General features: G+C 39.4%; 2 protein-coding genes across 8 annotated transcripts in view; one reads left to right on the top strand and one right to left on the bottom strand.

Annotated features, from left to right (window-relative positions):
* Window positions 1-8212, bottom strand: part of GSTCD (glutathione S-transferase C-terminal domain containing) — a 206605-nt gene extending 198393 nt beyond the window's left edge. Inside the window, exon 1 of the mRNA XM_077142633.1 lies at window positions 7860-8212. The gene's annotated coding sequence lies outside the window, so the exon portion shown is untranslated. The remainder of the gene's footprint in view (window positions 1-7859) is intronic.
* INTS12 (integrator complex subunit 12) overlaps window positions 1-26490 on the top strand; it is a 158953-nt gene that overhangs the window by 118724 nt on the left and 13739 nt on the right. For 4 of the 7 annotated variants that reach the window (XM_077142635.1, XM_077142638.1, XM_077142639.1 and 1 more), the window contains one exon: window positions 26079-26243. In XM_077142635.1, coding sequence (XP_076998750.1) covers window positions 26079-26243 — 165 coding nt within the window. Of the gene's footprint in view, window positions 1-8027; window positions 8233-9203; window positions 10189-18923; window positions 19063-26078; window positions 26244-26490 lie in introns of those variants that run through there. The other 3 variants (XM_077142637.1, XM_077142640.1, XM_077142634.1) reach the window with 3 other exon arrangements.

Here is a 26490-nt window from a genome sequence, read left to right on the forward strand (position 1 = left end):
TATTCTATTTGGAGTTCATTGGGCTTCTTTGATTTGCATATTTATGTCCTTTATAAGAGTTTGGAAATTTCCCCCCATTATATCTTTAACTAATCTTCCTAGCCGTTTACTCTTCTATTCTCCTTCTGGGACATTGATGATTCTTATGCACTTATTTTTTCCATTATTTCTCTGAGATCTAATTCAAATTTTTCCTTTTTTTTTTTTTTTTGCCATTTGCTCTTTTGTGTGTTTGAAATCAGTTGTCCCGTCCTCCAGGTTCTTATTCTTTCTTCTGCCTCTTCCAATCTGCTGCTGTGTTTCTACTGTATTTTTTATTTGCTCTAAAGCATCTTTAATCTCTGTGATATCTGCTATTTTTCTGTATTCTTTCAAATTCCTCTTTATTATCTTCTAGTGTCTTCTTGATCTCCTTTATGTCATAAGCTACCCCCTTGATTTTAGTTAGTAGAGTAATATGAACACCTTTGATTAGTTTTTCCAAAGTCTGTGTTTCCTCCAGTGTTTTAATTTGGTCATTAGACTAGACTATGTCTATCTGCTCTTGATATGTTTAGTGATCTTCTGTTGCCTTTAAGGCATATAAGTACTTCAATATGGTTACTTTGGAAGTTGATTTCCTTCATTAGTCTAAAGCTTTGTATTTGTGGGAAGAATGTGGAGCAGGGTGTGAGACATGGAGTGGGACATAAGAGTGAGGTGATGAGTTGCAGCACAGGTATAAGCCTGGGTCAGGGACACTACGCTGGTGCCTGTTAGTATGGGGTGTAGGGTGCAGGATTGTGGAGGTGTAGTGCAGGGGCCATGGGCCAGGGTGCAGCTCAGGCAGGCGTTGGAACGCTGGAGCAGGTTGTGGCGTGGGGGACACAGAGGTAGGGCACAGCGGGAGACAGAAGTGCAGAGGCCGTGTGGTGCCCAGGGGCTGGTGCGCAGGCAGGATGTGAATGGGTGTGTGGAGCATGGGAGTCGTGGGTATCAGGGTGTGTAGTATGGGGCACAGAGATCGGGGCATAGGGAGGGCAGGGCAAGGTGTGTTCTTGTACAGGGAGAGGGGTCTAGGGGGTCCAGTTTGCAGATGTGCTAATGTGTAGGTATGGAGCATAGGTCACGGGGGTTGTGTGATGTGAGTCAGGGCAGGTGATGTCAGGTGGGCGGAACCCTGGTGCAGGTGTGCAGATGCGCATACATGGATGCGTGGGTGCCCAGCAGGGTAGATGTGGCTGTGCACCTGCACGGGTCTGGGGGGTGAGGCTCTGATGGGTGTGCTCAGAGCTCGGGAGGAGAGGGCCGGGATTGCTTCTGCATGGCCTGGGGGCGGGTGTGGCCCAGATACACAGGTCAGGGCTTACCCAGAGCTTGGGGGTCTGGCATGGTTGTGCAACTGTATGGGTTGGGGGCAGGTGTGGTCCAGATATGGTGATGAGCACCTACAGCCCGGATGCATAGGCGACTGCCTGCAGGAGGCAGGGGTGGCAGGTGGGGGTTGAAGGGCTGGACGAGGATGTGTCAGTCTTAAGGGTGAGACTGTGCGCCATGCAGAAGTGGTGGTCAGGCCAAGACAGGCATGCTAGCGTATGGGGTGGGGTTGTGAGGTGGGGACACACTGTGGAGGGAGGTTGGGAGGGGACGCTTGGAGTGTGGTGGTGGGGTGGATGGTGGGGTTCAGGGGCGGCGCACGTGAGGGTAATGGGTTCAAGGAATGTGGCTTGACTTACTTCCTTATCCCCATCTCCCTGTCCATGTGCTCCTGAGGGCTCTGGGCTTCCATTTTGAAAGGGGCACCTTAGGCTGTTTGCACTAGCTGGACTCACCTGTTCTCTGCATCTCAATTCTTCAGCTTTTTGTAACCAGGACTTCCCTATGTGGTACAGAAGACCCTATCAGGTCACTTACAGTCTGGAATCGTCATCCCATTTGCCTTCCCATCCCTTCTCTAGCTGCTCCTTGGAGCAGGGGTAAACTCGGCCTATCCTGTTCCACCATCTTCCCAGAATTCTGATTAACATATATATATATATATATATATATATATATATATATATATATATATATATATATATATATATATATATATATATATATATATATATATATATATATATTTTAAATATTGATGTAGGTGGTTATTTCCTGAGAGATTAAAATTATAACTTAGTGAAGCTGAAATTTTTTTTGTTAAATTTTTCCCCTTTGGCAAATTCTCCCCAATATGTACTATTGTATTTCCAAAATAAATATTAAATGTGTAGCAAACCTATACAGAGTTGATATTTGGGGCTTGTGCTGTCTTCAGTTTTTCAAGAGCGTAAACATAGGTTTTGCTCATACAAGAGAAACCACAGTTCTTTTTTTCCATTACTACCTAGAGAATTCTCTAGTTTATTAACTTTATGTTATGACTTTTAGGAAGATAAGTACCATAGAATCTACTTCTGGATATCCTGAGCTTCTGGGCACAAATCTTGTTACTCCTTATTACACTCTTGCCAAGCACAGCAATAGTGTTATTTGCTCTTTGCTGCAATAGGTGCCACATTGCAACTACTCATGAGGAGTTAGAAAGCAGCAGAAAAAATCACAAAATTCAGGAGAATGACAGAGCTCATAGAGAATGCATCTCCTCTTTTAAATCATTGGATTAGTCCAAGGTTTAAGATTTTAGGCATTTAGAGTTTTCTCCACTCTTATTCCAATTAATATAGGCTGGCTTTAATAAAATGAAATGTTGCACATGTAAAAATGGAAATGACTTTTATAACTGCTTTTTATTCTAAAGCCATTTTATTTCTTCACTCCCTGAGTGAGAAAAATTACAGTAAATGTATTAAAAACAAATATAACTCTACAAGCCAGAAATTGAAAGTTTAGTGCTCAAAATTCAAGTCAGGATCCATGAAAACTAAGTATTACATAATAGATAAATAATTTGCATAATAGATAGTGCCCCCCCCCAAAAAATATATGAACAGTGAAATATTAACCAGCTCATTTGGTTTTTATAAAGAATTTATCATTGTGTTGGGAATTTAAAAGGAGCTTATATGAATGAACAAAGAAATACAATTCTAAATAAAATTACATATTTTATCATCCATCTACTTTTATATGTTACTTTTACACATTACATCTAATCCTTGCAATCCTTACAAGTACATTTTATTTTCACTTTGTGGATGAGAATTGTACATCAGTCTGAAAGTATTAATTAAAGCTAAAAAGGATGTTAATTTAAAACACTCAAAAATAGATATTTTTCTAATATAAGCAGCACTATTTTCATAAGCTTCAAATTTTATAAATTAAAGCACATGGTAACTTTATTGTGGCAAAAATTTCATCAGAGTGAAAATTATCAAAATTTACAAATTATTCTGTACAGGTGTGCTGCACTCAGTAATCCTTGATTAAAAACTCATGTTCTAAACGCAGGGTTATTTGGCAATTCTTAGCACTGGATTGCATTCTCTGCTGGTTCTTCCTGATCTCCTTTACTATATTCTCCTCATATCACTCAGCGACCTAAGGTTCAGTGCTTTGATTTCTTCTGTCTTTGATGGGTGGCTTTCAAACTTTTTGATCATGCCACACAGTAAGAAATAAAATTTATCTTACAAATTACTGTAGGGATTAAAATTGAAACAAAGTGTCTCAGAGTAATACTTATTTCATTTCTTAGGATATATCCAATATGTTTACTCTTCTTTCATTTCCTTTTTTTGTAAGTGTCGGTTGTGACTCACTAAATTGATTTCACGTGCCATTCACACTCAGTATGATAGCACTATTCAAGGTGATCTCCAATGCATTGATTTAAATATCTAAGACTCTTATATTTCTATCTCAGCCATATCCCCTCCCCTCAACTCCTAACTTCTATCTTCCATTGACATCTTCCAACAGACATCCTGCCTGTTTCTCTAAAATTGTTGTTCCTCCTTCCTTAGTGGTCTCCTTGGTAAAATGACACCACCATTCACCCAATGCTTAGGCCCAAAACACTGAAGTCCCACTCAACTCCTTTTTCTCTAACATATCCTGCCATGTCTACTTTTAAAACACACCCTAAATCCAACTTCTAGGCACCTCTACCACTACCACCCACCAGCTCTTACTAGAAATGCTACAGAAGCCTCAACTATTTTCCTTGCTTCTAATCCTCCCCAAAGTCTATTTGCCAACAATAATCAGGGAAAAACATAATCGGATCCTGTTCTCTGCTCATAACCATCTAATGGTTCCCCAGTACACTTAGAATAAAACTAAAATTTCCTAAAGTGGGCTAAAAGCCTGATTTGACCAGAGCTATTCTTTTCTGGCCTCACTTTCTCCCACTCTTCCCCCTTGCTTACCACCTTCTGGCCACGGTTCTCCTTACCTTTCTCAGAAGATGCCAGGAATGCTCCCCACTTAAGAATCTTTGTACTTGCTGTTCTTTTTGCCTAGAATGCTCTTCTCCAAGATATTCACATGGCTTACGCCTTCATTTCATTGAGGTCTCTGCTTAAATATTAACTCCACAGCAGACTATCCTAATACCTGAATTGAAATTGCTCTTCCTTCATTTCCTAAACCATTATTCTGCTTTCTTTTTCTTCATAGCACTTATTATCTGACATTATATATTTATCTGTTTATTTTCTATGTTCCCTGCCCTCATGCAATGTAAACTCTATGAGGGCAGAGACTTGATCTATTTGATTTATGGTGGTATCTCCAATGCTTTATGGCACATTCAGTGCTCAGTTTAGTTCAAGGAATGAATAAAAGAGCATACATAAATCAATATCAATAATGACTGCAATGAGTCCTACTGGAAAATGTTGTGTCCATTATCTGAGCCTCATGATACCATTCTATTTTTTCCAAATTAATCTATTTTAAAGATCAACCTAAGACTAAAATAAATGAAGAAATGAGACTGACCATCTCTGTTGAATTGGAGAAAGTCTAACAGGACCCCATCCAAATTTGTAGATAATGAAATCATAGAAGTAATGCTATGTATTGATATTCAGACAACAGAACTAGGATCCTAAACAGATTATATATACTTAAAATATTTTTACAGCAACAATTATGGAGTAATGGACACGAGCCCAGAGTTTGAGCCAGATTAACTGGGTTCAAATTCTAGTTCTGATACTTAGGAACTGTACAAAACGTTTGTATATCTGCTTTCTCATTTTTAAAATGGGGAAAATAACAGTACCACTCTATAGTGTTTTATGAGAGTAAGTATTTATTATTGTCCTTTATAATATATTCCCAAATTCCTTACCCATTACCATTGTTAAAATAGGAAAACTTTGGTGGGAAAAACTGAAATTATGCTTATATTTCCTAACTTCTTCCCGAGAAAGTTAAGGGATTCATATTGAACTGAAAAGGTTTTTTATTGCTGCCCAAATACTGAAAAAAGTGTTTGTTACTGAGGCTGAGAGCCAAGAAGTTGCAAACTGACAAAATATAAATCTGAAACTTTTAGTCAATGTGCATATTAACTGGTTAGATCATACAAAATAAGTTTGTTACAGTTTAAAAGTATGAAGAATTTAATTTTCATAGATGGAAATTAGACCAGTTTAAATCTCCTACATCGTGCTTCACATTATAAATTCTAGAATTTTGCCTGTTTTATATATTTCAATATTATATATTTAAAAATAACAGTATTTGGTTATAGATTCTCATCCTACTTTCTTAAAATAATACAGGTTTTTTAAAAATGTGTGCCCCTACAAAAGTATAGATATTAAAATATTAAAGGTTAAGAAAGTAAATAAAAAAAAGAAAACCAGCTTCTTCAGGACTCATTATATTATGTAACATGGGGATACATATAGTTAAATCCTAAAGGATAAAATCCTAATAAAAGCCAAAGATTAAAATTAGCTGTTTTTTTTCTGGGCAAGAAGTTAAAAAAAAAAAGTTTTAAACGTAAAAAAAGGACTACTATAACCATAGCCATAAGGGAAGTGTGTCAGCCTGTCTCTGGAGAAGCAGGGAAATTATCTGTTGCCATGGAATCAAAATGCTTGCAGCTAAACTTGACCTCATAATTAACAGGGATCCACACAGTGAATACTAACATGTTAGAAATATCAGCAGGCCTGAAATAAAATTACTGAATTCCCACAGCAAGTAATACCTTGCTTGTTTTGAGCTAAGGTTTAAATTCCCGAATTCCAAGTACTAATCATAACAGAATTCAGTAGACTAAATACTTAACTCCTTGAGAAATAAAACAACATATATCTAGGGAACTATGTATACCATGGCTTTTTTTAGTTGCTAAGCCCCAGAATTTGTTTCAAGGTCTGCTAAACTGCTGCTTTTATAAAAAGTGATTGTATACTATTATTTTTATCTCAAACCACAGGTGGTGATGGCAGACTACAGTCTGGTTTTTTTTTAAGTGTATGTGCATGAGCAGGCACCAGAAATCAAACCCAGGTCTCTGGCACAGGAGGCAAGAACTCTGCCTTCTGGGCCACCGTGGCCTACCCTAAAGTAAGTTAAAAAAAAAAAAAAATCTTGATGGGCATACTACTACAGAAGTTCAAGTTTGTGTTTTGTTTAAAGCAGGCAAAAATGGAGACATGTAAAGAAAATATAAGCACTGATCAAACAATTCTCAAATGTACTTGAATTTTCATACTAATTTTTGAAGTTAAATCTCTTAAAATGTTTATTCAAGTATATCTCAACACAATTTTAAGTAATGAGCATGCCTAAGGCAATTCTCTCAGTTATGTAGGCTCCCCACAAGGCAACTTAAAAAAACTCACATGGCTTAATGTTTGATTTATTAAACATGACAGCAAATCACTCAGTTGTGTTATAACAAAGAATTTATTTTCACAATATATTAATGATCATGTTTACATGTTTTAAATTCACATCACTAGTTCTTACCAGCTTGTGCATTTTCTCCTGTAAACAGTTTCTATAGATAAGCACAGAAAAAAGTAGAAGGACACTAGTCTCTTTACCATTAATTTAACTCAAGATATATTACTAAATGCTAGCATGTTCATGGCATTCAAGAACCTATGAAAAGGGATGGCTGATGGCTCTAAAGGATTTTGACATTAAGAATAAAGGGGGGAAATCATTGTGATGAAGAATGCACAGCTATATGATGATATTGTGAACCAATGATTGTACACTTTGGATGATTATGTGGCATGTGGATCTATATCTCAATAAAATTGCATTAAAAAAAGAATAAAAGGGGGAGGGGAGACATAGCAAACCAGGTCTAGAACTGAGAGTTCTGTACTATCGTCTTTGAAGTCAAAGCAATTTTCATGCAAGCTAAACTTAAACTTTCTATAGAAGTCAAAAACCGAAGCGAAAAACGACCCTGTGTAACATTAAGCAAATGGCCCAAAATCAAACAAGTCCTTTGGAGCAACAGTTACGTAGTATTCATATATAATTACTTTCTCCAAATCAAGAAGGACTGCAGAGGGAAAGTAAGTGCCAAAAGGAAAAGTTAAAGCCTGATCCAAAGAGTCTTGAAACAACAAGAAGCAAAAGGCAAATCACCCCACAGATCCTACAACTGGAAGCTGCTCCATTCTCCCGCAGGGAGGAACCCGAGGGATTGGCTTGGGGAAAACCTGGAACCGCGTTAAACTAAGAAGGGGCCCAGGGCCCTCGGCCGCATCTTCAAGAGCTCTTTTCCAAGAACCCGGGGCGGCTGCAAGGCTGGAGGAGGATCCGGACACTAATTCCACGCCGTCGCCCTTCCCGCCCTTTCCCCCGCATCCTCAGCCCCGTCGACCCTGATGCCAAGAACAGTTGTCCCATGGTCGCTGGGGCTGAGGAGCCGGCGGCCCGAGCGCCCTCTTTACCTAGTCGCAGAGGCGCGGCCAGGCAGGAAGGGTGCGTGAGGAGTGTCGGCGACGCGGGTTACCCGCGCCTACCCGCCCCGCCGGAGCCGGGATTCGGAGGCAGGTCCTGGAAGCTGCCGCAGGCAGACCCCTGGCCTCCGCGGGGGCCCAAAGGAAAACAGAAGGCAAGTCTTCTACGCAATTACCGCACCGGCAGTCATTCATAATACGGCGGACCGGAAAGAAAGGGGACACGTCACTTCCTGTCGTGCAGGCTAAATCGTTCCCCCTCGGCCCTGCCGCGGGAACTCTTGTTTTCTCTCTCCGCGCCGTCTGGAACCGGGACCTGTTCGGAAGGGGCCACCGGGAGCCGACGGGGCGGCGGGGCGGAGCGGTGAGTTGTGACTTGCGACCCGGCCTCTGGGAAGCTCGAGACCCTCGAGGGGCGAGGTGGGAGTTTTTAGTTTTCTCACTCTGACGCGGAAGCTGGTTATTTAGAGAGATCGCGTGCCCAGTCGGACCACTGTCCCCTTTCCGTGCGTCCTCCGAGTGAGTTGCGGACTAGGGCGCGCGGACTGAGGACTCAGCACTAGAGACCAGGTTCTTGGAATCCTATCTTGGATCTTCCTCAGAAGGTGTTGGCGACCTTTCAGCACAGCTGCTTCTTTCCGCCTCTGTCCTCTCTGGCTTCCTTGTCTAGGACCTTTTCCCGTGTTAAGCCTTTGGTGTGTCCTCCTTTGATCAAAAAAGATTGGCATTCATTTCTAAGTGTCATCTGTTGCATTTCAGCTTCTCTGGTATTTGATGGATTTGGAATAGGGGCCGCTCTGCCTGCCTGGCGTTTCCAGACATGGTCCTAAAATATCATTGTAACCAGGGCAGAGAATTCAGTGGAGATGTGAAAGGTGCAGCATCTTTAGAAAGAAATTTATTGGAAAAAGGTTGCAATGACTTGCCAAGACCTGAAATACAAAATTTTCTAGAGCAGTTTAAGAAAGCATCCCTACTATTGCACTCTGCCTGAATAGGTTCAATTTCCTTCAGCTTGGTTCACATGCAGAGGATCGACTTTGGAACTTCTTTTGGAATGTGGCAGGTAGATAGTATTCCGATTTGCTAAAGCTGCTGAAATGCAATATACCAGAAATAGATGGGCTTTTATACAAGGGGTTTAAGTTACAAACTTCAATTCTAAGGTCATAAAAATGTCCAAATTAAGCCGCTGTTCCAGTTTGCTAGCTGCTGGAATGTGATATGCCAGAAACAGAATGGTTTTTAAAAAGGGGGATTTAGTAAGTTGCTAGTTTACAGCTCTAAAACTGAGAAAATGTCCCAATTAAAATTAAAGTCTATAAAAATGTCCAAGCTAAGGCATCCAGGGAAAGATACCTTGGTTCCTGAAGGTCAGTGACATTCAACATCTCTCTCAGCTGGAAGGGCACATGGCAAACATGGTGGCATCTGCTAGGATCTCTCCAGGGCTCCCGCTACATCAAGCTCCCCGGGAAGCATTTTCCTTCTTCATCTCCAAAGATTGCTGGCTGGTGGATTGCTGTGGTTCTCTCAGCCTCGTGGCTCTGCTCAGCTCTGCTGTGGCTTTCTCCCGCCTGTAAAACAGGGACTCTCTCCAAAATGTTTCCTCTTTTAAAGGATTAATGGGTGGAGTCATAACTCCATGGAAGCTCTCTGATTAAAAGTTAACACCCACAATTGGGCTGGTCACATCTCCTTGGGAACAATCAAAATGCTCCCAGCCAGCAATATTGAACGAGGATTAAAGGACATGGCTTTTCTGGGGTCCACCACAGATTCGAACCCACACAGGTGCCAACAAGAGGATACCTTCTCTGAGGCAAGGTAGTCACTATCTGATACAGCTGTGTCAGCTGGGAAGGCATGTGGCTGGCATCAGCTTTGTTACCTTCAGTTTGTTGCTTTCAGTTTCTGATTCCAGTGGCTTTCACTCTAAGTATCTGTGTGTCCTCCCTTACTTTCTTCTGTCAAACTCTGGATTTCATCTCAGCATCTACAAACATCTGTGTCTAGATTTCATTTCTCTGCTCTTCAGGTTATTTCTGAACTCTTTCTCTTTCATAACCTCTTTTAAGACTTCAGTAAACTAATTAGGACCCACTTAGATGGGCACAGTCACTTCTCCATGGAAACAATCTAATCAAAAGATTCTACACTAAACAATGAGTCTGCCCCCACAAGATTGAATTAGGATTGAAAGAACATGGCTGATAGAAGTTACCAGAAGATGGCAGAATAGGACAAGTCGAGTTTGCCTCTACCCCAGGGAACAGCTAGAGAAGGGACCATATGGCAAGTGAGACAGCAATTCCCAGGTGTAAGTGACCTGGGAGGGTCTTTTATACCACATAGGGAAGTCCTGGTTGCAAAAAACTGAAGAATTGAGACACAGAGAGCAGGAGTCCATCCAGCTAGTGCGAACAGCCAAAGGTGCCCCTTATGAAACTGAAGCCCTCAGCCCTCAGGAACGCATAGACAGGAAGACAGGAACAAGGGACTAAACCAAGCCACGTTCCTTGATTGCACTACCCTCACCTGCCCTAACCACCCTCCCCCCACCTCCGCTGCAACCCACGGCTTCACCACACCCCATGACCCTGAACCCCACTACCCACCACCCCACCCCACTCCAAGTACCCTGGACCCAACTTACCCCCACCCCCACGCATCTATGCCCCTCATTCCTGCCCCGTGCATGCACATCTTACACAGCTTGACCCACAGTCTCATCCCACCCCCTCCCGAGACTGGTGTACCTGTGCCCAGCCAGTTAACTAACACCTCCCCCTCCCTATCCCCTGCAGGTGGGAGCCTGCACATCTGGGCTGTAGGCACTCACCTTCATATCTGGGTCACACCTACACTCAGCCCTTAAGTCAGCCATCCCTGCCATGCACCCACACTCTGGATAAGTACACGTCTGGCCGCACCTGCCCCTAGCCCACCCACCAAGGCGCAACCTTGGCCCACTGTTCCTGAGCTCTGCCCACATGCACAACAGGGTCCTGTCCCCTAGATTTGTGCACATGCATAGCCACATCTTCCCCGCTGGGCGCCCATGCATCTGTGTACCAACCTCTTGACTCCTGTACCCCAACCCCCTGCCCCCCACACATGCACATACTTGCCCCACCCCCACCCCAGCGCAAACACCCTGTTCCCCACCTGGCATGTGCTCACGTGTACATTTGTTCTATATGGCCCCTACCCTGCATGCATGTACACCCCTGCCCCATGCTAGGGCCCAGCCCACCCAACATCACCCAACCCTGACCCTCATCCTGCAACCTGTGCCCTGCCCCTGTGCACTCATGCATCTACATCCTGGGCCCCTGGGCCCCTTCCCCTGGTCAAGGACACATCCATGCCCTGCCCTCCTTGTGCCCGGACCTCTGTGTCCCATACCCCACACCTGATACCTGCAACTCACACTCTCCACACACCCACCCACATCCTGCCTGCACACCAGCCCCCATGCATCCGCACAGTCCCCCTTTCCATCTCCTGCAACACCTTACTTCTGTGTTCCCCATGCCACAGCCTGCTTCTATGCTCTAAGGCCTGCCTAAGCCGCATCCTGTCTCTACAGTCCCTGCAACACACCTCCACAACCTAGAGCCCCACACCTCATACTCACAGGCAATAGCATAGCATCCCTAACCCAGGCCTGTGCCTGCGCTGCAACTCATCATCGCACTGTTGTGCCCTGCCCCACGCCCTGTATCCTACTCCACATCCATCCCACAAATACAAAGCTTTAGACTTCTGAAGGAAATCAACTTCCAAAGTAAACTTGTCAAGGTATTTACATGCCCTGAAGACAGCAGATCACTACGCATGTCAAGATGCAGAAAGATAGCTCAGCCTAATGACCAAATTAAAACAGAGGAGATACAGACTTTGGAAAAACTAATCAAAGATGCTCATATAACTATACCAAATAAATTAATAGGATGGCTAATGACATGAAGGAGATCAAGAAGACATGAGAAGAACTTCCGGAGAAGATGGCGGCTTAGTAAGACGCGCGGGTCTTAGTTCCTCCTCCAGAAAAGCAACTAAAGAAACAGAAACAATACGAAACAGCTCCCGGAGTCACGACAGAGACGAAAAAGACAGCGTACCCCATTCTGGAACAGCTGAACGGGCAGGGAGAATCTGCTGCGGTGAGATACCCGAGGGGCGCGCGTTTTCCCGGCCGGGGCGGCTGGCGACTGGGGTCCCCTCCATGCACGTGGCTCCCCGGTCTGACTGGGAACGTTGGATAGCGGGGCCCTCCCGTCACGCTTGGCGTTTCAGGCCAGCTGGGCAATTAGGACCGGCACTCTCCCAAGCCGTGGCGGCCAGCGACCCCCACCTCCACGCGCGGTTTCCCGGGCCGACTGCCGTGCAGACAGACGAGCGCCACGAGCGCCACCTACTGGGCAGGAAAAGAAAAACAGAGCCCAGAGATTTCACAGAAAAAGCTTTCAACCAGCTGGGTCCCACACCCAGGGAAATCTGATCAAATGCCCAGACACCAGCAGAAAATAATGGATGACGCTCGGAAAATTGAAGATATGGCCCAGTCAAAGGAACAAACCAATAGTTCAAATGAGATACAGGAGCTGAGACAACTAATGCTGAATATACGAACAGAAATGGAAAAACTCTTCAAAAACCAAATCAATAAATTGAGGGAGGACATGAAGAAGACATGGGCTGAACAAAAAGAAGAAATAGAAAATCTGAAAAAACAAATCACAGAACTTATGGGAGTGAAGGACAAAGAAGAAAAAATGGAAAAAACAATGGATACCTACAATGGTAGATCTAAAGAGGCAGAAGCTACAGTTAGTGAACTGGAGGATGGAACATCTGAATTCCAAAAAGAAACAGAAACTATAGGGAAAAGAATGGAAAAACTTGAGCAGGGGATCAGGGAACTGAATGGCAATATGAAGCGCACAAATATACGTGTTGTGGGTGTCCCAGAAGGAGAAGAGAAGGGAAAAGGAGGAGAAAAACTAATGGAAGAAATTATCACTGAAAATTTCCCAACTGTTATGAAAGACCTAAATTTGCAGATCCAAGAAGTGCAGCACACCCCAAAGAGAATAGACCCAAATAGGCGTTCTCCAAGACACTTACTAGTTAGAATGTCAGAGGTCAAAGAGAAAGAGAGGATCTTGAAAGCAGCAAGAGAAAAACAATCCGTCACATACAAGGGAAACCCAGTAAGACTATGTGTAGATTTCTCAGCAGAAACCATGGAAGCTAGAAGACAGTGGGATGATATATTTAAATTACTAAAAGAGAAAAACTGCCAACCAAGACTCCTATATCCAGCAAAATTGTCCTTCAAAAATGAAGGAGAAATTAAAACATTTATAGACAAAAAGTCACTGAGAGAATTTGTGACCAAGAGACCAGCTCTGCAAGAAATACTAAAGGGAGCACTAGAGTCAGATATGAAAAGACAGAAGAGAGAGGTATGAAGTAAAGTGTAGAAAGAAGGAAAATCAGATATGATATATATAATACAAAAGCCAAAATGGTAGAGGAAAATATTATCCGAACAGTAATAATACTAAAAGTTAATGGACTGAATTTCCCAATCAAAAGACATAGAATGGCAGAATGGATTATGACCCAGCAATACCACTGCTAGGTATCTACTCAAAGGACTTAAGGGCAAAGACACAGACGGACATTTGCACACCAGTGTTTATAGCAGCATTATCTACAATTGCAAAGAGATGGAAACAGCCAAAATGTTCATCAACAGAAGAGTGGCTAAACAAACTGTGGCGTATACCTACGATGGAATATTATGCAGCTTTAAGACAGACTAAACTTATGAAGCATGTAATAACATGGATGGACCTAGAGAACATTATGCTGAGTGAGTCTAGCCCAAAACTAAAGGACAAATACTGTAAGGTCCCACTGATGTGAACCGACATTCGAGAATCAACTTGGAATATATCATTGGTAACAGAGACCAGCAGGAGTTAGAAACAGGGTAAGATAATGGGTAATTGGAGCTGAAGGGATACAGACTGTGCAAGATACAAAAACTCAAAAATGGACAGCACAATAATACCTAAGTGTAATGTAACTAGGTTGGAACACTGAATGAAGCTGCACCTGAAATATGGTTTTTTGTTTGTTTGTTTGTGTGTTTGTATCTTTTGTTTTTGTTTTTTTTCTTTTTCCTTTTTATATATATATATATATTTTATTAGTATTATTATTTTAATTCTCTTCTCTATATTAACATTCTATATCTTTTTCTGCTGTTTTGCTAGTTCTTTTCCTAAATCGATGCAAATGTGCTGGGAAGTGATGATCATACATCTGTGTGATGATACTAAGAATTGCTGAGTGCATTTGTAGAATGGAATGGTTTCTAAATGTTGTGTTAATTTCTTTTCTTTTTTTTTGATTAATAAAAAAATTAAAAAAAAAAAAGACATGAGAAGAGCATAAAGAGAAATTTCAAAGAATAAATAGAAAAATAGCAGATAGTACAGAAATTGGAGATGCTGTAGACCAAATAAAAAATAAACTAGAGACACACAACTGCAGATTTGAAGAGGCAGAAGAAAGAATAAGCAAACTAGAGGACAGGACAGCTAATTTCAAACACACAAAAGAGCAAATAGCGAAAAAAGATGGAAAAATTTGAATTGGCTCTTAGAGAAATAATGAACAAAAGAAAGTGCACAAATATAAGAATTATCAATGTCCCAGAAGAAAAGAGTAAAAGCCTAGGAAGATTAAGTGAAGATATAATGGGGAAAACTTCCCAACCCTTAAAATGAACATAAAAATGCAAATCAAAGAAGCCCAGGATAGAAGTAATGACCAATGGAATCAAATTGAGACTACAGAAATAGAATACCAAATCTATGGTCAAATAATCTTCAACAAGGCCCCCATATCCACTGAGCTGGGAAAAATATTCTTCTCAATAATGGGCATGGGAGAGCTAGACATCAATAGCCAAAAGAATGAAAGAGGATCCCTTACACACTGTACAAAAATTAACTCGAAGTAGATCAAATTCCTAAATATAAGAAACAGTACAATAAAGCTCCTAGAATAAAATGTAGGGGAACATATTCAAGACCTAATATTAGGAGGTAGCTTCCTAAACTTTATACTCAAACCACAAGCAACGAAGTAAAAAATAGATAAATGGCCTGGATTCAATTCCCAGACCATGCACCTAAAAAAAAAAGAAAAAAGATAAATGGAAATGCCTCAAAGTCAAATGTTTTTGTGCCTCAAAAGACTTTGTCAAAAATGTGAAAAGGCATCCAACTAAATGGGAGAAAATATTTGGAAATCACACTTCTGATAAAGATTTGATATTCTATATGCGTAAAGAAGTCATACAACTCAACAGCAAAAGAGCAAACAACCCAATTATAAAATACCCTAAAGGTATGAATAGGTATTTTTCAGAAGAGCAAAAACAGATGGCTAAAAAGTACATGAAGAGATGCTTATGTTCATTAGCCATAAGGGAAATGCAGATCAAGACTACAATGAGATACCACCTCACACCTATAAGAACGGTTGCTACTAAACAAGGAGGCAACCACAAATGTTGGAGAGAATGTGGAGAAATTGGGGCACTTATGCCCTGCTGGTGGGAATGTATAATGGTACAGCACTAGGAAAGATATACTGCAGTTCCTTAGGAAACTAAATATCGAGTGGCCCTATGACCCGGCAATACCAACCCTTGGTATATACCCAGAAGAGTAGAAAGCAATGACCAAAGAGACATTTGCACAGCAATGTTCATAGCACCATTGTTCACTATAGCCAAAAGATGGAAGCTATCCAAGTGCCCATCAACAGATGAGTGGAATAACAAAATGTGGTATATTCATATGATGGAATATTATGCAGCAGTAAGATGAAATAACATCCTGAAGCACATGACAAGATGGATGAGCCTTGAGGACATAAGCCGGACACAAAAGGATAGATACTGAAAATACCACTTTTATGACCATGGTTAAGGTAGAATCAGATGCTTATAATAAGAATATAGGGGATTTAGAGATACACAGAAGCTAGAGATGGGTGAATGGTTAGCTAATGAGGTTGAACTCAAATGTAGGGGAATAGAAGTGAAGGTGGTTCTCTAGTGGGTCTATAAGTAATATTACCATATTGAAGGTAAACATGATTGAAAGGCATTGTATGGACCTATGTGTATTATGGATTAACACTACAAATATAAATAAATTCTTACATGAACTACCGCAAAGATATGAATTTTGTACAAAGAGTATATAAGTTGGGGTATAGAGGGAAAACTGCTAGTGCATTCTATGGGCTATGTTTAACAGGAAAATATCAACAATACCACAGCAACACCATTATTACACCAGAGGTAAATAATGGGGCAAATGACAAGAGTTAAGGGGAGGCTTAGGTTTTCTGTTTGGTGAGTGTGTTTATTGATTTGCTTGTGAAATTGTCTAAAATTGAGTGTTGGTGGACTGTTGACTTTGGATATTATAAATGATGCCCAATGGATGGAGGTGGATGAAGGATGAACTGATAGAGAAGTAGATTAGCTAATGATGGTGTATACATGTGTTAAAATATTGTGCTGCTACAAAAAAGAAACAAATTTGTGAGGCATGCAACATTGAATGAACTTGTACAACATTTGGTCAGGCAAAATCAGCCAGAAACAAAAGAGCAATTATTGTATGGTCTCATTTGGAAAATACTTATAAGAGGGGCCTAGATTGTAAGCTTTTATAGCAGTCACATTTAGTCTGGAGTGGTGATTGTTATTTCTGGATTTTGAGAGACTGTTTTATATATGTATAACCTGGTATTTAGAGGTAAGAATGAAACCGATCAAGGATCAAGTTGGACTTAAGGTATTTCAGAATACAGGGGCAAGGAAGACATTGTTTATATTTTAGCACCTCATCTACTCTTTAAGACCAAAAGAAGAAAGGTTTATTTTGTCCAGAACCTAAATTTTTTGTAGCACTTAATCTAACTCAACCTGTCTGGACAGCTCATTTAAAGAATGGAAGCACAAGGAGCCCAGAATAAGAATGAGGGCCTTTAAACTTGTATATTTAATATAATGCCTGGACATAGCCTAAAATATATTAAGCACATGATCAAAAAGTATTGGCAAAGTCCCTTGAGGGATGACAGAAAAAAATTGGAAGTATTAAACTTTACTATCAGGGAAACCCTAGATACTGTGTCAGACATTAGAAACACAAATCAATCGGCCAGGCCCTTGATCTTGAGGTTTGCTCTTGTGAAGCTTATCTGTGTAGCAGAAAAGCTTAACCTACCTATAGGTATGTCTAAGAGTTACTTCTGCAGAACCTCTTTTGTTGCTCAGATGTGACCTCATTCTCTATAAGCCCAACTCTGCAAGTGAAATCATTGCCTCCCCCCACCCCACATTGAACATGACATCCAGGGGTGAATGTCTCTCTGGCAGCATGGGAGATGACTCCCAGGGATGATTCTGGCCCTGGGACTGTGGTATCATCAGGGTTATCCTGACCAAAAGTGGGAAAAGAAGTGTAACTAATGAAATATCAGTGGCTGAGAAAGTTCAAATAGAGTAGAGAGGCTACTCTGGAATTCACTCTTAAGCATGCTTTGGTTAGGCATTGCTGCCTATCATAACTTGCCAAACCCCAACCAAAACCACTCCTGCCAAACCTAAAGAACACCTAGGGCATTATATAGTATTCTACAAAGGTTCCATGCACTAGGGTAACTTTCCAGAAACCTACAACCTCCAGATGGTCCCTGGACCAGATAAGTCCTGAAATGCAAAGGGGACAGCCTCTTCAGAGCATCAACTAGTTCCATCTCCCTAGCCCATATTATCTATAATCCCTTTCAAATGGAAAAGTTGGAATGGGCATAACCCAAACACCCCTAACGAGTAGGTGAAAGATCAAAGGTAATGGTGGAGTATACAGAGAAGATAGGGTTTAACAATGAGTAGAATTGCTGAATCATTATATTCATATTATATTTCTTTTAGTCTTCTTTATCTTAGAGCAGCTAGAAGTTAAAACATAAAATTGTGGAACTGTAATCCATACTAAACTCTGAAATCTGCTCTACAGATTAGTTCTACAACTAATTGCTGTGATGTGCTTTGAAATTTATTGGGGTTCTTTTTCTGTATATATGTTTTTTTACAAAAAAATAAAAAATAAGCAAAAAAGAATTGTATTTTGTAGAATGTTGGCTTGAAGATTGATTTCAAGATCTTTTTTGGTAATTTAAATACGTAAAGTATGCAGAAAATGTTTTTGTGAAGGAAAAAGAGAGTACTTTTTCCCCTTAAGTAAAATAACTGATTGTTGCAGAATGAGAAACAGGAATGTGTTGGACAAAATGAATGGATATAGAAAATTGTAGAGGTCTTGTTGGAAGTGAACTTTATTGGTTGTGGTTAAGGTTGAATACGATTTTATAGTTTTGTAAGATTTTTAATAGAGTTCTCTTCAGATGTATCTTCATGCAAAACAAGAATTTGTTTTTCACTCCGTTAAATGATAATCTTTTCTTGGATTATTTATTTGTTCTTAGTGAGAAGCTATAAAAGGTTCTTAACCATCTGAGTAATCTACCTAGATGACAAAGATTTTATGTCTTATCAGGCCAATATAGTTATTGATATGTATGTAGACTATCTTCTTCCTTATTGTTTTAAACAGTGCTTCCTTGCTTTAAAAAATATATTTTGTCTTTTAAAAATCATGTAACTCCTCTATTTACTTTCAAACTTTAATGTCACCTTGATTAAATAAAGAACCAAGGAAAAAAAAAGTCAGGGAGACCTAGTCCAAAAAAAAGAACATTGTTTCTCTGGGTTAGATAATAGTTTCAAACCAGTACAACTAGGAAATGGGACCTAGGGAAAAGGCATATATACATATTTTGTATTTATATATAGTACCTGTTTAGATTGGAGGGATCCAGAAGCCCTAGGAAGTGACATTTAAACAAAAATCTCTTTCATTCATTAATGAATATTTTTGAGCACATGTTAGCTTCCCACTCCAGGAATATAACAGTGGAAAAACAAGTCCCTGGCCCTCGTGGAGTTTGCAATCTGGTGGGCATAATCAATTTAAACAAAGTGAAGAATGGGAAAGAGAGCATTCCAGACGAGAACATACAGGTACTCAGTCATGAAAGAAGTAGGGGTTGTTTTGTTTTGTTTTGATTTGAGCTATGGGTTTTTATTTTGGATGTGTGATTGGTTGTGGGGAAAGGGAGTTGTGCTGGGTTTCCTTTTTGTTGGTTTTTGCTGGCGCATTAAAAATGGTTAGATTTGTTTTAGAGGAGAGATGAGACCATTACACTTCGCTCTGATCCCTTCATTCAGTAATGATACCTATTATGTTGTGTACTTTGTAAAGCAGAAAAAAAGATAGGCAAAAAGATAAATATAGCCTTTTCCCTTCAAGTATTCAAGAATTTTGTAGGGAACATAACACTACAAACAGATATGGTTTAAAGTAGTCAGTGCCAGTGCCATGAGAAAGTACTATGAGATCTCGTAGGAGAAAGAGGCAATTAGTAGTATTTGGGGTGGGGAAAGGCACAGCAGCTTTCAGTGGAGTCCTTGAAGAAATATTTGAACTGAGTCTTGAAAGTTGGAAAATATAAAAATGCAAGAAAATCTTCCCAAGCCAAAAAAAGTATGAGTAAAAATGAAAAGACCAACTAATGGCTCTGCTGTAAAGAATTTTTAGAGGCAAGAAATGATAGAGTTTAGGTTTATTAATGAATCTTTTTAAATACAAGGCCAAGTATTTTGAAGGTATACAAAGCCTTGATTTTGTAGCAAGAAAATGGTTTTTTTAATAAAGAAGGAAGAAAAGTATTCTTCAGCTACATTGATATGGCCACAGTTAATGAAATCAGGAGGAAAAATAGAAAATTATTGTTTTAGTTCAAGTGTGCAAATAAAAACCTGAATTTGAGTAGTACTAATGAAAATAGAAAATGGGACAAATGTGAGAAATGTCAGAATCCACAATAAGGACCTGCTGATTATTTGGGTAAAAAGAGTCAGGGAGGGTTCAGTGAGGGAAATATTTAGGCCTCAGACTTGATTAACTGGAAGTTGTGTCATTTACTGATAAACAGTGCAGGACAAGAAACTTGAGGGGGAGAGAATTCATAATCTCAGCTGTAGTCATAACTGAATTCGAGATGCCATTAGAACAATCAGGTAAAGATATCTACTAAGCATTTTAAAGTGTAGGATTTAAGCTTAAGAGAGATTAAGGTGAAAATAAATGAAAGAAATCATATGCCTAGAGATGACAGTTGAAAATATGATATGTATAAGATTGCCAAGGGAGCAGTTGATAGCAAAGCTAAAGAAAATAGCCAAGGACAGATACTTGATCAATACGAAGAGAAGCAGGGATGAGAAGATGAGCCAGAGAAAGAGGAGTCAAAGATAGGAGAGGAAAAACCAGAAAAGGTGAGTATGACAGAACTCAGGGCTGAAAATTTTTATGAAAGAGGAAGTGGATAATGTGTTCATGGGCCAGCATTTGCTAAGTACTGCAACAGGCAGTCTGCTAGATACAGGGTTACAGCAATAAGACCAGTCCACTCCCTGCCCTCATAGAACATACATTCTAATGAGAAATAGATACTATTTGCATAATTAACAGTATGGTGTTTATTATGAAGTACACAATATTTTGGGACCACACAATAAACAATAAGACTTCTAATTTTGTTGGGGAGATGTGCAGGAAAAATCTGAGATTTAAAGGGTGTGTAAGATGAAGGGAGGAAAAGCATTTTCTATTAAGGTGCTGAGATGAGAAAGAGTATGATATGTTGGAGGAATTAAAATAAGTCATATGTGGTTATCACAGAGGATGACTGTAGCTAACATTTAATGAACATGTACTCTGTTAGTTAAGTTGTAACTTTTTTATACATATAAAATGGTAGGACATTAGGGACCTTGTTAAGAATCTCATTCTTTAATGTTTGGACAGTGAGAAGTAACAAAAATATTTTAAGCAAGGGAGTGATATGAAAACATTTGGAGGGAGGCAGAAGTGGTCATGGAAAGACTGATAAGGCTGTTGCAGAGGGCCAAATAATAGGTAAGAATTTGATTTGGGATGGTAGTGGTAAGGATTAAGAATGGAAGATATATTTAAGAGGTTTGGTGATTGAATGTAGGATTGTATGGAAGAGGGAGGAGTTAAAGCTGATTCTCAGGTTCTATCTGGAGTAAGTAGGTGACTGTCATTTATGATGAAGATGAAGAACTGCTTGGGAGATAAAGAGGTTATGGGTGGTTCTGTTAAGAACACGTTGAATAGAAGGCACTGCTAAGATATCCAAGTCAGGCCCCAGAAGTGGAGTTTGAAAGAGAGGTATGGGCTGGAGAGATAAATTTATAATCACTGGCAAAAGGCTGTAGATCAAATTGTCTAGGGAAATCACCTGGAGAACTTAACACATTTGAGGGGCCCTACTCCCAACTGTTTTTGTACTGGACTATTGGAGAGTTATTTCTAACAGAGTTCCCAGATGATGCCATTGCTACTGATCCAGACACCACACTTTGGGAAGAAGGTGTAGATGAGACAGGAGACCCAGAACCAAACCTTGAGGAACTTATTTTGTGTTTAAGTGGAACTGAAAGTATCTACGAAGGTGAATGAGAAAGAAGTAGGAGGAAATCCAGTAGAATACGGTGTAAAGTATTTCTAAGAAGTTGGGAATGGTCAAGAGTATAGAATGCCACTGAGAAATCTAGATGAGGATTTAAAAAGTATTCAATTTCCGTAAGTAGGGCTGTAAATGACGTTGGTGAGAACATTTTCATGGAAAAGTGTGACAAAGGTTAAATTGCATGAATTGCAGCAGAAGTAGAAGGACTGAAGTAAAAAGAATACGAAATATAGGTGACTTTTTGAGAAAGTTTTGCTATACAAAGGAGAAGACAGGATGGAAGAGTCTTCAATATAAATGTCACTGAGGAGATATCAGTAGAAAGCAAAAATCTGAAAACAAAGAAGCCAGAATAAATAATCCGTAGTTCAAGATGACAAAGAGGGCAGGAAGAGAAGGAATCCAGAATGCGGGTGGCATTACATGTAGGACCACCGTCTTTTTTTTTTTTTTTATCACGTGGGAAAGAGGAAAGGATGGGTACAGGTAAGTCTGTAGATGTGGTGGCAGTAAATTGAGTCAGTTCTTCTCTGACAGCTTCTGTTTTCTCTCTGAAGTAGGTGAAGTTATCTACTGAGATTGAGAAGCCATTTTAAGGGAAATGGAGAAAAGTACAACTCATTTTTGCAGAAAGTGAGGATGTGATTTAAACAGAGAAGGATGATAGGATTTCTAAATTGTTTGATTGCCTAGATGAGGTTGGTAACTCAGAAGATAGAGGGGAATAATCTGCCTGTTGAAGTGTGTGTATTTTCTTCTCAATTTCACTTACAGTTAGGGGCAGGTGGGGAGAAGGTGGATAGCGGGGTGGATGTCTGCAAAGTAGATGAAACTAGAGGGCTATGGAGCAAGGTTGCTTGTAGTATTAGAAGAGAGTCATTGAAAGGCTGGACCAAGAATGTAAGCTATATAGGAAATAAAGTGACATACTGCAAATAAAGAAAGAAAGAAAGAAAAGCGATTGGAGACAAAAGATCATTATTGAATAATGGGAATTTCTTTTACCTATATATATTTACCACAGGTAATTCTTAGCATCAGCAGATATTTTCCCTCCTACCAACACCACTACTGCTACTTTCTTAGGCCATTGCAAATTTTTAAAGTGGTAATTTTTTTTTCATGCTCTTCATTTAAGCAAAACCTAGGTTTTAAATGAAATCTACATTTAGAGCATTAAGCTTCTTTCATATATTTCTTTAGGTCTTTTTATCGAGAACTCTGCAGTAAGACTGAAAATGACTCTTTTACAGCCTGTTTTGATCTTGGGTTTTGAAATATATGGAAAAGGAATTGTGTAGAATTAATGTGATTCTGTATAACTATGGGAAAATGTTTTGGGAAATCATAAAGGAGAAAGATTGACAATATTATCCATAGTTGCTTATCTCTCTAGTACTTCAAAAGAAGGAAAATAAATTTCTATCAATATATGTACATTTGCCAGTAAGTAAGAAGTAATGAAAACCATCCAAGGCAATAGAACAGGAGAAGGAAAAATAAGAAAACGAAAACATAAAGGGTAAAAACAGAAGTTTTTTTTTTTTTTTCCAACTACTATTTTCTGTTTGATGAGGGAAGGAAGTTATGGCAAGAAAGTTCTGATAAGGAGAAAGCAGAGGGATAAAGGAACTGGAGGTCTACGTAAATTCAAAGAGCAGGTAGAGTAGGAGTAAAGAAATGAGCAGAGAAGAAGGAATGTCTTGCTAACTGAAGAGGTTCCTATATCAAGGCAGTGTCAGAGGTAGAATAATGGAAGACTGTAGTCAAAGAAGAGAATAGTTGTGGCAAGTTTCAAATGCAGTAGCTGAAGATGAGACTTCTTGCATTTGAAGTCCTACATAAACTGAGTGCTGAAGGTGAAGAAGATGATCAATATGTATGCTAAAATCGTCAAAGGTGATGGCAGGGGAAAGGAGGAAGATGAACCTAGTGTAAGTGTTCTACAAGTTAGAAACAATGGAGACGCAAGTATGGATTCTAAGAGAAGATGCGGATAAATTGTAGTCATGGAATATTTTTCTGAAAATAGCAATATAGACTAAGGGTATAGATTTCTTTGCTCTTGGAAAGGGAACAAGTCAAAGGAACCCTCCATTGTAGAAGATTGTAGGGAGGTGATGTCATTGGGGAAGTGGGGAGTAATAAAGGTAAGGAAATAAAAGGAGTGTTTGGGAAAAGAGTAGAAATATAGGAGAATGTATTGATAATAGATTAAGGGCAGAATATGGTAGGTAGGTAAAAGTGAAGTTAGTGTGGAGAAGAGGCAGGGCTGAGATGAATGAGAGTACTTGAGGGATTTGCAAGGGGACAATAGTTTGTACCTTAAAGCAGCCAGTGCATATAATAGGGAAAAGAGAAACTGGAAGTTGCTAGGTAGGCTAGAGCAGTGATTTCAAAGTTTTCTCATCATTTATTCCATGAGTAAAAACTTGAGCACACTAATATATTTGTGTATTTAGTCATCAATTATATACATACACTGCTATCACTCTGTACATTAATAGTCTATTTCTTAATAAAATTTTAAATGTAAATAGACATTGTAATATTTTCTTCTATTTCCCACTAGGGAAATCACTAGACTAGAGGGGAACATTTGTGACTTAGGGCGGGATCCAAGCCGATTGAGTTTTCTAGGACTGTATTAAAAGAACTGATTCCAAGGTTCCAATTGGAATGTTAGTTTTGATGGCATGTCTTCTGTAGACTTGTAATTTAGGTGCTTGATTCTTGTCAACTAATCTGTAATGTATACCTTTTTATCTGAAATGTGGAACCATAACTCCTTACTTTGCTTCCATTATTTCAGCATTGAAATTTCCAAATTTTCTAGTATATACAAGAATTCTTCCAGGTAGCAACCCTTTGGTCAGCATCCCATAAAGAGATTTTTCTGGATAAGTAAACTACCATGCCATATAAAATTTAGGTCAATAGGAAAACTAGACTCTGCTCCTCTCATGCATTCTGGAGGAGTAGCAGGTTTGCCCTTCCTTTTAATCTTGGAAATTTTATTGAGGAGCTGAATTCAGAACAGCCCATGGGTAAATGTTAAAATAACCTTTCTGTGTCTATTGTAATATATACAGAGTGTATGTAAGAATATAATCTTACCAAGTGACAGAGGCTGCTTTTTGGTTTTTAAACTCTCAGTAATACAACTATTTGAAATAAGGTTATTTTCCTTCTAGTATTGGTCTTTGAATTCCTTTGCATGGGTGAGTCAGATGACATCTTAATAGAGCATAGAATTTGGCAATAATTTTGAGGTTAGCAGATATCTAATACTTTCTCTAAAACTTGAAAAAAAGTTACAAAGTGTGTGTTTGTATGTGTGTGTGTGTGTATTTCCTGTCACATTTGGAGAGGAAAGTAGGGGGAAAGGAACAAACAAAATCTATTTCCAAGCTGAGTTTTTCTATGCCAAGATCCAACCTAGAGCAAGCTTTAATGGGTTTATAAACCCCTGATAATGGGAGATTACTGTGGAATTGCCGATAGATCCTTATGTAGCAGTGTAAGTGTGTTGCATTATTATAGTATTAACCTCAAGGATCGAAGATAGATTTCAAGCCTTGGTATATTGATCAAAGGATTGAACACAAAGAATACATTTTTATTTTAATAATACCTTGCCTGGAGAGGTGTTTGAAAAAGTGATATCTAAGAGTAGAACTACATGAAGGCATTGGCATTAGCTGAAAACAAAACTTTTTGATGTTTTGGAATTTCATAAGCCTTTGATGTTTATCTTTAACTGCCTTGGCGATTTCTTAAGCTTAGTGCACAGGCCATGATCATGAGCCCTATGATATATGTTTACACATACATAACTTTCAAAAGATGTGGCACCATCCTTCAGAGACCTTGCTTTTTAAAACAGGTTAATGCATAAGATACCACAATCTGTGATCAAATAAGGTTATCATTAGTATATTTTCTGAAACTTTAAAAATTGGACTGGGAACTAAGGAGGGAAAAAAAGATAACTGACTTGAAAGCTGCAGCAGTGGTCTCTATAGCTCAGCATTTAGGGCATTTTCTAACTATTGCCTTTCTGTGTCAACCCCCCCCCCCCCCCAATTTTTGTCATAGAAATAAGGTTTGAAAGAAGAAATTTTGATATATAGTAAACTTGACCTAAACACATCGAATTCCTGTTTACTGAAATTGTAAGTGCATCTTTTAAAGCAGAGCTTGGAAGGACTCTTTGTGGCGAGGAGAACCTAATCTGGATTTAAAATTTTGCCATAGATACACAGAACTTTAATAACACTGGCTGCATCGGGGGATGAAATCTAGGCGATTCCCATCAGGAATAAGAAGAAAATTTACTTTTATGGCGATATTTTGGACCATTTGAATTTTGTAATATTACTTATTATAAACAAGAACAAAGTAAATAAAACTTTGACATTAGATAATTGAGCATTGTATCTAAATTACTTTCCTTTTTTTTTTCATTTATTCCTTCAGGGGTTTACAATGGCTGCTGCTGTGAATTTGGAACTCGATCCCATTTTTTTGAAAGCACTAGGCTTCTTACACTCAAAGAGTAAGGATTCTGCTGAAAAACTAAAGGCACTGCTTGATGAATCTTTGGCTCGAGGCATTGATTCAAGTTACCGTCCATCTCAAAAGGTATCTAAATGAATGAAAAGATTGGCAGGAGTCTTATAACAACTGTAGTGGTACAATGATAATATTTAGACCATCTCAAGACAGTCTCTGCCAAAATATTTGCTTGTGGCTTGACGATTTAGATTCTTTCTCTTTTCTTTCCTCAAGCATTCATAAAACTGTTATACCTCATAGAAAAATGTTAGCTGGGGGTGGGGGATATTCTGTTCTATTACATTATATATATATATAGAAATCCACTTGTTTA

The sequence above is a fragment of the Tamandua tetradactyla genome, chromosome 24 (genome assembly GCF_023851605.1).
Source record: "Tamandua tetradactyla isolate mTamTet1 chromosome 24, mTamTet1.pri, whole genome shotgun sequence".
NCBI classification, from domain to species: domain Eukaryota; kingdom Metazoa; phylum Chordata; class Mammalia; order Pilosa; family Myrmecophagidae; genus Tamandua; species Tamandua tetradactyla.